This window comes from Heterocephalus glaber, unplaced genomic scaffold (assembly GCF_053883595.1).
Source record: "Heterocephalus glaber isolate CG9 unplaced genomic scaffold, H.glaber_assembly_v1.0 deba00000122, whole genome shotgun sequence".
Lineage (NCBI taxonomy): Eukaryota > Metazoa > Chordata > Mammalia > Rodentia > Bathyergidae > Heterocephalus > Heterocephalus glaber.
The window spans coordinates 60,983,761-60,997,278 of NW_028258138.1; the positions used below are offsets into that span (position 1 = coordinate 60,983,761).

General features: G+C 31.8%; 1 protein-coding gene across 9 annotated transcripts in view; it reads left to right on the top strand.

The window, feature by feature from the left end:
- The window catches only part of Nectin3 (nectin cell adhesion molecule 3), a 134,598-nt gene that overhangs the window by 49,767 nt on the left and 71,313 nt on the right, over positions 1 to 13,518 (top strand). For all 9 annotated transcript variants that reach the window (XM_004835754.4, XM_087215147.1, XM_004835755.4 and 6 more), the window contains exons 3-5: positions 3,567 to 3,863; positions 4,000 to 4,117; positions 7,708 to 7,859. In XM_004835754.4, coding sequence (XP_004835811.1) covers positions 3,567 to 3,863; positions 4,000 to 4,117; positions 7,708 to 7,859 — 567 coding nt within the window. The remainder of the gene's footprint in view (positions 1 to 3,566; positions 3,864 to 3,999; positions 4,118 to 7,707; positions 7,860 to 13,518) is intronic.

A 13,518-nucleotide genomic window follows, 5' to 3' on the forward strand; every position in this document is an offset into this window, starting at 1 on the left:
TCAAACCAACTCTCCCACTGAAAGAGAAATGTGAATACCTTTGAAAATTTCAAAGAAATATTAACATAGTAAGGAATATAACTAGATCAAAATCTAGTAGGTGAAAGAAAACAGAGATTAACCTGGTGCAGAAAGCAGCATCCAACCTTATGATATTTGACAAGTCAGAAAACACACCTGAGATGCTGAGCTAAAATTTTCAGAGCCTTGACAAGTGAGTGAAATGCCTGAGTGTAGTTCTTCTCAATATGAAATATCTAATCATTCTTCTCATTCACTTTATGCCCTAAGAACCTCAGTTCTCAAGAGTGGTAAAGAAATTAGAAGTAAACTGGCTTCTTTATGAACCTAGATCTCATTATATCACTTGAAAAAACTGAATTTAAGAAAATTCTGGCCTGGTTATTGTTTTCAGGAGGCTGGCGTAAGAAAACACATAACGTATATCTTTTCTGGGGGAAAGTACTTACATTCTGATCCCAGAATATTTCTGCATTAATATTTAATCACAGTTGCACAGTTTGCTTGAATAACAAGGCATGTAAGAGGTGGGTGCAGTGGTGCACTCCTATAATCCTAGCACTCAGTAGGTTGAGGCAGGAGGATCGCTGAGAGTTCAAAGCCAGCCTGGGCTACATAGTGAGTTCAGTTCAGGTCAGCCTGAACTACAAAGGGAGTTCCTGTCTCAAAAAACAACAAAAAAGGGCATACAAGTAAGGAAGACAACAAAGGTAGCATCCTGCACAAATAAGACAAAAGAAATTGAACTACAGAAGTCAATTTATAAATTATCAGCAGAGAACAAAAAATAAAAAGTTACATAGTAGGCTTCAAAAGAGACAGTATTTCTTAGTACATAAGATGGTTAACTGTTGAAAGTAAACACTTTTTAAAATAAGTAGTTCACATAATTTTTTTGTATGTACTAATGTGGAAAGAAATCATCTGTTCCTGTGAGTAACATGTATCTGTGTCAGGGAGAGTCATATTTTTAATAGTAATAAAAAATTTTTGCCATTCTCCCCCACCCCCCACCCCCCGCACCAATCCTCTGGTCTTAACTGCTTTAAGAAGGTAGCTGATTTAATGCAATGCCGATTGAAATTCCAGCAATATATTTCACAAAACTAGAGAAAACAATCCAAAGTTTCATTTGGAACCAGAAGAGACCTAGAAGAGCAAAAGAAATTAGAGATGTGGCTGGGGGTATCACAATCCCCAACTTGAAACTATACTACAAAGCTACTGTGATAAACAGCATGGTACTGGCAATGAAACAGACCCAAGAATCAGTGGAATAGGTTAGAAGATGCAGAAACAACTCCAGACATACTCAGCCACCTCATCTTTGACAAAGGAGCCAACCATCCTCATTGGAGGAAAGATAGACTATTTAATAAATGGTGTTGGAAAAACTGGATTTCAACCTGCTAAAGATTAAAACTAGACCCATACCTATCACCATGCACTAAACTAAGATCACAGTGGATTAAAGATTTAAGTATTAAGACAGAAACATTAAATTTGCTGGAAGATAAGTTAGGTAGAACTCTTGAAGACATTGGCATAGGAGACTTTATGAACAAAACCTCAGTAACATAGGAACTAGCACAAAGAATCAACAACTCATCTTATTTAAAAGCTGCACTGCAAGAGAAACCACCAACAGAGCTAAGAGACAACAAACAATGTGGGAAAAAATTTTCAGCAGCTGTACCTTAGACAAAGCACTACTATCTAGAATATATAAAGAACTGAAAAAAATTAGACACCCCCAAATTCAAAGACCCATTTCAAAAATGGTCATCTGAAATGAAGACATTTCTCAAAGAGGTAAAAGCAAATAAATATATGAAAAAATGTTCAATATCAGTGGTTTTTCAAGAGATGCAGATGAAAACAACACTGAGATTCCACCTCACCCCAGAACGAATGGCTGTTATAAAGAATTCATCCAGTAACAAATGCTGGCAGGAGTGTGAGGAGAAAGGAACCCTTCTCCATTGTTGGTAGGAGTGCAGACTGGTGCAGCCACTGTGGAAATCAGTATGGAGATACCTCAAAGAACTAAGACTAGAGGGCCCATTTGACCCAGCTATCCCCCTGCTGAGTATCTTCCCAAAAGAATTAAAAGAATCATACCACTGTGATATATGTGCACCCATGTTTATAGCGGCACAGTTTGTAATAGCTAAAGCTTGGAAACAGCCCAAGTACCCATCAACTGGAGACTGAATAAAGAAGATGTGGGGGTTTTTTATAAAATGGAGTACTACTCATCCATAAAGAATGAGAAACTAACGCACCTGTTTTGTACATGATTGTGTAATTTAAAGGTATATAAATACAAATATCTACATCTATAAAAAAAAAAGAATGAGAAACTGGAGACATTTATAGCTAAATGGATGCACATTGAGGCCATTCTCTTAAGTGAAATAAATAGGACACACATATGTAAATACCAAATAGTTTCTCTAGAGTGAGAAACTGAAAGTGTAAATAAGGATTAAAATGAATAATTGATAATTTGAAATATGAAGAAAAGGCTCAAAGAGGTAGGAGTGTCAGGAGGGGAAGAGGAGAGATCAGACTTACAGGCTGGAATCTGGAAAGAATCCATATGTAGATTGAGTTTAAAACTATAGGAAGAGATGTAGATAGAGACTAGGCTAGAGCTCATCAGTGGGTTGGGAAGGAAGAGTCACTGAGATCAAAAGAGAGAAGGGTGTGTTTCCAGAAGAAGCACATACAACTATGTACAGTACACAGTACTCAATAGTGTGATAAATGACTGTTACTGTTTTAGGTACATATCATAACATGATGTGCTTTTCATCCTTTAGAGCATAATCCTGCTTATATAAGAGTTTACTGTAAAACAGTGTGCTGCTATGCCAGTGGTAGCCTCATGTATCTCGTGTCTAACTGCATATTTGGATAATATCAAGGGGCCATCACAGATGATTGACGTATACCTTTTCAGTTTGCACTTAGAAGTTGGCACTCTATGTGGTAACTTTGCAATACGCATGGATGAAATTGCCTAATAACATTTTTCTCAGATTATATTTCCATCACGTGTCATATGACTGTATTGAAATTGAAATTTTAAAAAATTGGCCTATGTGGAGTCTACTAGCTAATTAGAATTTTTTCCAGACTACTATTTGTTCAATATTAGTTTTGAAAATCTTTCTAAAACAAATCACATCCTCTGATGTCTTATTAATGCTTGAGATCTTTTTTAAAATTATATGGAAAAATGTTTAAGTACTTTTCAGTTTTGCTTTGGTTGAGTTCTATATTTGAATATCATGATAGTTTTTTTCCCTTGCATTGTTTTTCTTTGAATAATTTTTATTTTTGTGTATGTGTGTGTTTGGTAATAAAGTTATACATTAAAAAAAAAAAAAGAAGGTAGCTGATACTGGCATTACCTGAGAAGCATGTGTGTAGATATTATATGCAGTTTTCCCTAAGCTTATGAAATGTGTCTGGATATGTCTTGGAAGGATGTAAATAATTTTTTAATTGAAACATAACTTTTTTAAAAATTTAAACAGTTGAACCCACTGTGAGCCTGATGAAAGGGCTGGATTCTTTAATTGATGGAGGAAATGAAACAGTAGCAGCCATTTGCACAGCAGCCACTGGAAAACCAGTTGCACATATTGACTGGGAAGGTGATCTTGGTGAAAAGGAATCCTCTACAGTTTCTTTTCCAAATGAAACAGCAACGATTATAAGCCGGTATAAGCTCTTTCCAACCCGATTTGCTAGAGGAAGGCGAATCACTTGTGTTGTAAAACATCCAGCCTTGGAAAAGGACATCCGATATTCTTTCGTGTTAGATATACAGTGTAAGTAAAGGCTAACAATTTGACTTTCAACTTACATCATGTACTCTACTTTTTCTTCCTTTGACATATTTCATTATCAAACTTTTTTTTCTCCTTAACAAAGGATGATTTGTTCTGTCATTTGCTTATTTTGTAGATGCCCCTGAAGTTTCAGTAACAGGGTATGATGGAAATTGGTTTGTAGGAAGAAAAGGTGTTAATCTCAAGTGTAATGCTGATGCAAATCCACCACCCTTTAAATCTGTGTGGAGCAGGTAATATAATGTTCTATTTCCAGAGAGAAATTATTCAAATGTGAATACTTTCAGTGCATGTTTAAAGTTGTTTTTAATTGGTATAATACATGATGATAGTAATAAATGAATTTAATTAAATGAAACACTTCTGCATATGTATTCTACTGCTCTACCCTTCCCTCAACCTTCCATCTCCCTCAGTTCTATTCCTCAGAGGCTCCCTTAGCAATTTTACCTGTTTTCTGGTACTAATTACCATCAAGTCTTAACTCCTACTTCTTGATTTACCAATTTCTAACATTTCATTTCTTAGGTAGGTGAAGAATTAGTTTTTTGTCTATCCCTTCATCTACAAACGTACCCCAAACATATTCTTACCTTTTATTGTCTGAATGAAATTGTTACTTTTAGTTGAACTCTGTAATTATTTTGCTTCCCTGTGATAGACTGATATATTATTTATTAAGAACTAAGTAGTATACCAGAATTTGTTTTCTTTTGTCTACAGCTGTTTGTTTTCCCTGTGGCTGATAATTGCCTTTCTACTTGTGTAGTTTTAATGATCTCCATCTCTTTTTCTTTATCTCTAAATGTTCAAACTATTAGTACTAAGATTTTCATTCCTGTTCTCAGTATTTGGGGCCTGTTTCAATCTTGAGACTTTTATCTGTAACTTCAGATAATTTTATTTATTTTTTGTCATTTTCTCATTTTTTCTCATTTTTCAAACAGTTTTATTGTTTTTCCTAGAATATTTTCTTAAATTTGCATTGACTTGATTTTTAAAAAAAATGTTTTGACATATTTCCAATTTCTAAGATCGCCTTCATATTCCCTGATCATTTTAATAGCATCTTTTTCATGTTTTATAGATGTTCTATCTTGTTTCTTCACTGTAACGTCAAGTTATTCTCTCTTCTAGGATTTTTTTCTGCTTGGTCTTTCACTTTGTAGTTATTTCTTTACCTTCTTGCTTGTCCAGTCATTTCACAGTGAAACATTAAAATAAAATACTCAGTGAAAACTCTATAATGAGGATTATTTATTAGTAGGTTCCACTTGGAATGATCCCATAGATTTTCCTCTAAAAGTTCCCGATTTCATCAGTGAAGAGTAGAAGTCTTCTGGCAAATTCATTTTATTGAATTTACCTTCATTATTTTGTCTGAGAAGTAAATGTCTTGTATCTGTGCAGAATTGGAATCTATTGATTTGTTCTGTAACTTTCAATTGATCTCTTTATTTCTAGCCCTCTGCTGTCTGTTGGCCTTCTGCAGTACAGTCGTCAAACTCCAAACTTTCTTGCCTTCTTTGGACTCTACTGGTTGCTTTTGCATTCATATTCCTAGTGTAAGCAACTCTTCAGCCTAAAGAAGAGATTTTTAACTTGGGCACTATTGACATTTTGGGTTGAATGATTCTTTTTGGTGGTGGGCAGTTCTGTAAATTGTACAGTGTTTAGCAACATCCAGGCCTCTATCTCTAGAGCCAGTAGCACCAGCCACTCTCTCAGTTTTGAAAACCTAGAATGTCTCCAAACATGCCAGATATCCCCCAGAGGCAGAATCACTCTTGGTTGAGAAAAATGGGCTTAAAGCATGTATTGTTTTCTCTGTTTTCTGTCTTCTACAAGTTTGTACAACTGTCATGTTTGTTGACTGCTGCGATCTGTTTTCTTTCTCTTCATGGATTTTAAATAACTTTTTAATTCCTCAACTCTTTTATGGTGGGATTTTGTGGGACTTAAGGAAACAGTATATTTGGTAGCCCTGATAACATTTTGAAGATAGTTTTGAAATTATATTTTCTTAGAAATTGGAGGCAATCATTAATTAAGATCTCTATTTGATGAAGTATTTCTAAAAGCTCTATCATCCTCAGTCTCATCCCAGTGCCTGTACTTCTAAGATGTCTTTTATTACAAGCAAGTCGTTTAACCCCTCTAGTACTTAGTTTCCTAGCTGTGGCATTACTTCATAGAGTTTTTGTAAGGGTGAGTATAAATGTCTATATTTATACTTTTCTGGAAACTTCGAGAATTATAAATGATTCATGTAACATAAGTACAAGAGCACAGAAGATGCTTAGCATATGTCATCTCTTAGCTGTTTTGTGAGACATGTAGCTTTTTCTTACTCTGTCTTTATTGAATAAATAACTAAAATATTATAAGCCAGTTTTGAATTTCTCACAGAGTTTTGAGCTCAAGGTATGGATGTAAGTGGTAAGGCATATACAGTTTTGAAAGCTGATCTTGCAAATTATCTGTCCAAAATCCTCTCAAGATTCAGTGCTTTTGTTTTTGTTTACTAAAATTATGTAAAAACATTATCTTTACCATTCAGTGCTAAATTAAATGTTTAGAGTGTTCCTGATCCTAAAATCTCAAATCCCATGTGCTCTAAAACCTGAAGCTTTTTGAGTACTGACACATTGTGGGTTTCAGATTTTTGGATTAGAAATGCTTAACCAGTAAAGTCTACACAAGTACTATGAAATCTGAAAAATTCCGTAATATAAAACAATTGCAGTTCCAAGCGTTTGGGTAAGGAATACTCAATCTGTACTAAAACTCCAAAAGATTTTACTGTTTTTCTATACACTACTCTTGGGATTGCAAAACAGTATCATTGCACCAATTCTCTAGTAGTATTTGCTTCTTTATACCTTTTTGTTATTCTTTATCCTTATTCCTTTTGTAATGAGTTTTTGATCTCCCATTATGTACTTAACCTCATTAAAGTTAGGGTCCAAGTAACTCAGGCATTTTAAAAGCATTTTCAAACTAAACACTTAAATTTTTTTTGTAGTTTTATTTTTGATTTTTGATTATTTGTACCTTCAGGTTAGGAAAGTGATTTTTCATTTAGTTCCATTGAAGTGAATAGCTTTAGAGTTTCTTCTAGTGGACCTTACATGGTTTATAGGAATAATGGATACTGTAGAGATGCTATATTTTAGTCTAATTAGTGTGGAAACTATTTTGAGTTATTGATATAAAATTGTGCCTTAGTTTTTATTGTCACAGACACTCACTTTACAAATGAAAATTTTCTAATAAGTAAATCCTTTGTCTAAAGAGAGTCTATAAAGGGAAGGAGTGCAGATTTATATTAGTATTAAATGATATGGTATAAATATATTATAGAAGATACCAAAATGTTTTAACATATTTAAATGAGATGACTTTTTACTAAGGAAATTGTAGATATATATATAATATATATTTACAAGTAACATAATTCATAATTAGAATTTCAGTTACTTTGATACTATGACTGTGCCATCACATAATACATATTTCTACTTTCCAGGGTTCTGAATATAATTTTTTAAATGATTTTTTTTCTTTTCTTCCCTCCCAGTCTATTGATTTGGCCTAGCTGCACTTATATGGGTTAATATTTGTGAAGAATGAATATACATACTGGATTTTATCTTTATTAAAATGAAAATGTATTACTTATGCTGTCATTTATAGTTAATTGTCTCTGAAATATAGTGGTAATTTTACTAACATCTCAAAGGTATAATGTCTTATTTTAGATTGCTGTCAACAAATATAGTTTGAAAATACTTAAAACAATTTCATGCTTTTTAAAATCTAGGTTGGATGGGCAGTGGCCTGATGGTTTACTGGCTTCAGACAATACTCTTCATTTTGTCCATCCACTGACTTTCAATTATTCTGGTGTTTATGTCTGTAAAGTGACAAATTCCCTTGGTCAAAGAAGTGATCAAAAGGTCATCTACATTTCTGGTAAGTTACTGTCTACTTTCAAAATAATTATTTAAAATATTTCTACAATAACTATTATAAATGATATTATATAAGCAGAAATTTATACTTGCAAAGATATAGCTTGATCAGTGTGAAATTTTTCAAATAATCTTAAGAGATATGCTAAAGTATGAAATACATATATAAGGTGTCATTCCTTAAAGGAATGTCAAAATATTGAAGCAACAGTTTTGTATACATTTTAATACTTTTTGATATAGTTTTCATTTAAACAGCATTACATTTGTTTTATAGACATCTACTTTTCTAAACTCTTTAAACAAAGTATAACTTCAGTGGCTACTCTGCAAAAAATTGTCTTGATTTTTAAAAACAGGATTTTAACCTTGGTAACCTGCCTCGTCAAATAACACTGCCTGCCACTTATGGGCCTCTCCCATGTTGGGTTACTGAGAGATGAAATAGGAATGCTACTGAAAATGTTTCAATTAAATAAACTTTAATATATTTTTTATTGCCAGTTCTTAAGCCACTAAGAATTCAGTTTTAACATTATTTGTTTCACTTGGATGTTTTGTTAATTAACAGAATATAAATTGGAGCATTTACAAAATGTACATGGAGTTAAAATATATTTTTGTGTGGCAATAAATTGTCAGTAGAATGCTGATTTAGAAAAAAGTATAAAATATTTTGAGTACTAACTGCAAGAATACTGTGTAGCAGACTTTTGGTCTAACAAATAGAAAATTGAGAAAAAAAAGAAGAGAACCTTGAGAAATGCGGGTTTGTATGGTGAATATGTAATGAGTAGTTAAGGTTATTTCTTCAAATCTAAAATGAAATATGCTTGCTTAAATATTATGTTCTTAGTCATGTGATCATTTAAGAACAGCCACCCATGTATTATATTGGTATAGTGCTCACCATCATTTATAGTTATATTCTAGTTTATTTCCTTATCATCTGCCCTTAAAATTCAGCAACTTGTTTTCTTTCTGGAGACTCAGGTTTCTTTTATGTGATACAGGCAAGAACCACAGAGCTGTATATATATTCCTAATTCTTTCTGCTAGTAGCAGTGCTTTGGTGAAAATCTGAGGGAAATTAAATAGTAGTGGATACGTTTCTCTTTCTTCCTTTAGAGGATAAGCCATACAAATGGATATTTAAAATGTAATTGTATAAACAATTTTTGATTTTTGTTCCTGTGTTGTACTGTTTGCTGTGGAATATTGTAAATCATAAGTGCAATGTTATAATTATGTAATATTTTAAGGCTCAATTTGCCCAGACTCAATTCAGGCACTCTTATGTATGGTTGATTCTACTGGGGATTTCTGAAATTTATATTCTTTTGACATTCTGAGTCCACTTCCTAGTACTCCCAACTTCCTATTAATGACCATTAAACTATATGTAGAAGTTAGATAGGCATTACAGCTTAATGTTTTCGAAACTGAGATTCTGATCTTTCTCCTGCCCCCGACACCAAACCTCTTTCTCTGTCATTCTTGCTCCTGTCTGTTAATGAAGTTCCATCTTTACATTTGTTCAGGGTACAACCTCGATCATATCCTTGATTTCTATTCTTTTTCATACCATACCCAGTCCATCAACAAATCATTGTTGGGTCTCTCATTAAGTAATGTAGAATTTTACCAATTCCTCACTCTTCTGCTAGTGTAAGCCATCAGCAAGTGTTACTTCGCTACATAATAGCCACTTAATCTCCCACTTTGAATCTGTCACCCTTCAGTCTGTCATCAGATGAACAGCCAGAGTGAGCTTTGTAAAGGGCTTGTCAGATCATGTCACTTTTCTCCTCAGAACCTTCCATGGACTTCACATTTTATCTACAGTGGTAACTAATACAGTGACTCAAGGCTCTGTACATGCTCTAGTCCCAGATTATCTCCCTGACCTCATTTCTTATTATATATCCCTTGCTTACTGGAATAGCCACCCTGCCCTTCTTATTCTTTGAACACAACAAGTACATTTCTGGTTATCAGTCTTTGCATTTGCTGTTTCTACTGTTTGGAGTACTCTTCTACTACAAGGTATCCTGATGACTCTTCCCTTCACGTCCTTTAGGTATTTGCTAAAATACCACCTTTTTCAATAAGATCTTTCTTCCTTTGCGATTGTATTTTAAATTGAAAATACTGTCTTCTCACCCTTTCACAACTTGCCGTCCTTCTCTGCCTTGCTTTTCTATTTTTGCTATGTGATATATACTACATGTTTTATTTTTATGTGCTTGTCTATTTTTATGCCCAATAGAACTTGGGTTCTTAGCAGGATTTTTATCTACTTCAATAATTGCTATGTTTCTGTCACCTGCGGTGGTGTTTTAGAAAGATGTTCAACATACTTTCATTTCACACACAAGTGAATTTGAGAACAATCAGGAAAGAACTGAAAATCCAAAGTCTGCTTTTACGTGACTTATGTTCTTTGACTAGAAAACTGATAATTTTACATAGTTTTAAAATTAACATCTACTAAGCCTTATAAGAAGGGAAATAAAATTTTGAGTAAATATGAAAAAAATCACAATTAATTAGTTCTAAATACTTCAGAAGAATATAGCATTATGTAAGATAGTTTTGGAGAGGTGATAATTAGATCTTACCTTTCTACCCAAACTCTATAATACAGTATACTCTCTCAAATTTAATTAATTCCACTGAGAGCTTCTTGGAGTATCCTGAGTATCCTAGATATAATTCTACTTTTCCATAATATTTAGTAAAACCTAGTAGGTTTACATGAGACTAATAGGAAATATATAGAATAATCAAATCATTAATTTTTTCCATTGTCAATTATATATAATCCCTTTTTTAACCCTAAGACAAAAATTTACCTCATTATTAAAGCTGACATTTTAATATTTTAGAAGTGATTTTTTAAAAATATGTAAAAACAATTGAATAAAATTGTTTTTAATTTTATTGCACATTTTTTATATTGGTAGATAGAAAATTTTTGGATGAGTCTATAGATTTATGGTTGTAATATTCAATTTCAGGTATTTAATTGTACTTTCAGAAGATATGGTAGTTACTTGTCCAGAATTAAATGACTGCAAGAAATTGCATTTTTTTGGTTTGCTTTTAGTGTGTGTGTGTCTGTGTGTGTGTGTGTATTTCACTTTTCTTTAAAAATAGGAAAGCAGTTTTTTTTACATGTCAGACACTTACCCTTATGACTAAAATTCTTCTTATGCAAATGTTGAATTGCAAACCATATTCATGTGAGGGTCTAGACATAGTTTCAAAACCTAACAACTCACATTTAGCAATTTTTATTAATTTTTTTTCTGGTACCAGGAATCGAATTCAGGACCTTGTGCTCACTGAGCTACATCCCTGGCCCAACAATTTTTCAAACTTTAAAATGAATTGGCTGTTTGTTCAAACAACCCATACAAAGTTTAAAAGAAAATAGTGGTCAATCCATTTAATTACTAACACAGTAATCTTTAGGTTAAAATATTGGGTTATTGTCTTATTTAGCAAAAATAATCAGAAAAAGAAACATAAGTTCTTCATTTGGAGAGGAAAACGAGAGGTATACTGAAATTCATTATACGTGTTATATTTTCATTTATCATACATTCAACAAAGAATGTTGAGAACATCTGACTGAAAAAATAAAGAATAATGTTAAGAAGAGTTTTAAATCATAATAAACAATTAGCTATTGATGATTAGAAAATTTTCTTGCCTCAACATGACATGACTTTTGTTCTAAATATAAAGACAAGAAAGTGATCTTTTCTTAAAATACAATATAACAAAGTATTAACAATAATCTATGGAGTTACATTAATAAGAAGGTTAATTTTTTAACACTAGAAAGAGGATGGAGGGTTGAAACTTCAGGGTTCACAACAAACTAAATCCAAAATTTTAAAGTTTTTAAAATATTTTTTCTAAAAGCCATATTTTGTTAAATCTGAGTGAAATGAGTAGTCAGTACTTTGGAAGTAGAAATTTTAAAATGTCTTTTTTCTTAGAATATATGGTAAAAATGTTGAGTTATGTATTTTACACCTGGAGAGAACTCAGGTGTAAGTACTGTTAAACCTTAAAATGCTTATATCTATTAAAATGTGTAAATTATGATTTATGTAGGTGATTTGTACTTTTACTTAAATGTGCTGATGCCAGCTTCTTATAATACTTTTTTCCTTGGTAATTATTGTAAAGATGATGTACAATACTTAAAACTACACTTCTTACCCCTTCAAAAATATATGAATTGTCTTACAAATGATTTAAGTTTTAATCTAGACAGTATTCTTATTCTGTAAAGTTGGATTATTTGAAGGTTTACTACCTTTATAGAGATAATATGTAAGTTTCACACTTGTTTTCAGATTGAATTTATTCAGCTAATGAATACATTCTTATAAATTAAACCTCTTCCTGGATTCACTTACGTATATTATAGCTAATACTTCAAAGTACTTGATAGGATTAGCTATTAGTTTATAAACTCAGAAAATTATACTGTACTTGTTAAGTTGTATACTGTATTTGCTAAATTTTTACCACATTCTATATATATGGCATTCCGTGATGAAACCTGTTTCAGTAAGTATTTTTCTTTAGCTTGTAATATTAGAATAACTTACCCCATGTAGAATTAGTATTTTTCTAACAATCACTTTTTTAAAGCTTGGTCAGTACCACCCATTTAAACATTAATTATAGGAGATTGCATTTGAGTCATTTATTTTTATCTATGAAAAAATGAAGATTTTTTTTAAACTCATCTTTTCTTCAAATTCTAGTATTTTTGTGTAACATGACCTACAAATACTACTTAATTGATAATTAACCAATCTTTAATTTTACTACTTAACGTTTAGTTGCTTTTTAATAATGACTGCTGTAATCTAATGTCAGTATACAGGTTCATTTGCATCTAATATTTAAGTATTATTAGAATGTTCTCTCTAAAATATTAGCTTCTGTTTTTGAGAATCCATCCTAAAGCAATGATACTACATTTTCCAGATAGTTGAAATTCCTTAATTTTCTAAATATTCAGATACATCACCCATGGGGAATTAGATGTAATGATTTTTACCACTCTATAGTTTATAACGTTTTCACTTTGTCTTTGTTAGTCTTACTTGATAATAGTCCATTTGGCTAACACAGTTTAAGCATACTTTTTTATTTTTTAAATTATGATTTTTATTACATTTTTATTAAAAATTTTAGAGAGCTCTTTATTTAAGGAAAATATTTTTGAGAGAATTATTAAGCCAACAGCTTACACTGTTCCCACTTAACAAGATTCTATAGTTTTTCATTCTTTTAAAAGTAAGTTCAGATTTGACATGCTAGGTAAAGGTGAATTCTAAGAAAACATAATTTGATTTTTTTATTCTTTCATTTTATTTCCATATGCTACTGGCTAAGAAAATTCACATTTGAATTATTTGACTTAATTTAACTTTTTATACGGTAATTCTTAAGCCAGCTATGTATAGAACATTTAAGTAATACTCTATATTTAAAAAGTAACTTATTTCCTAGAGTATAATATTGACCTAAACTTGGAATAAAAGAATTCAGGACTTATACCATAAATCTTATTTTTTATAATACATAGTGATACCACTACCTTCTAACTTAGTACATTAAGAATGAAA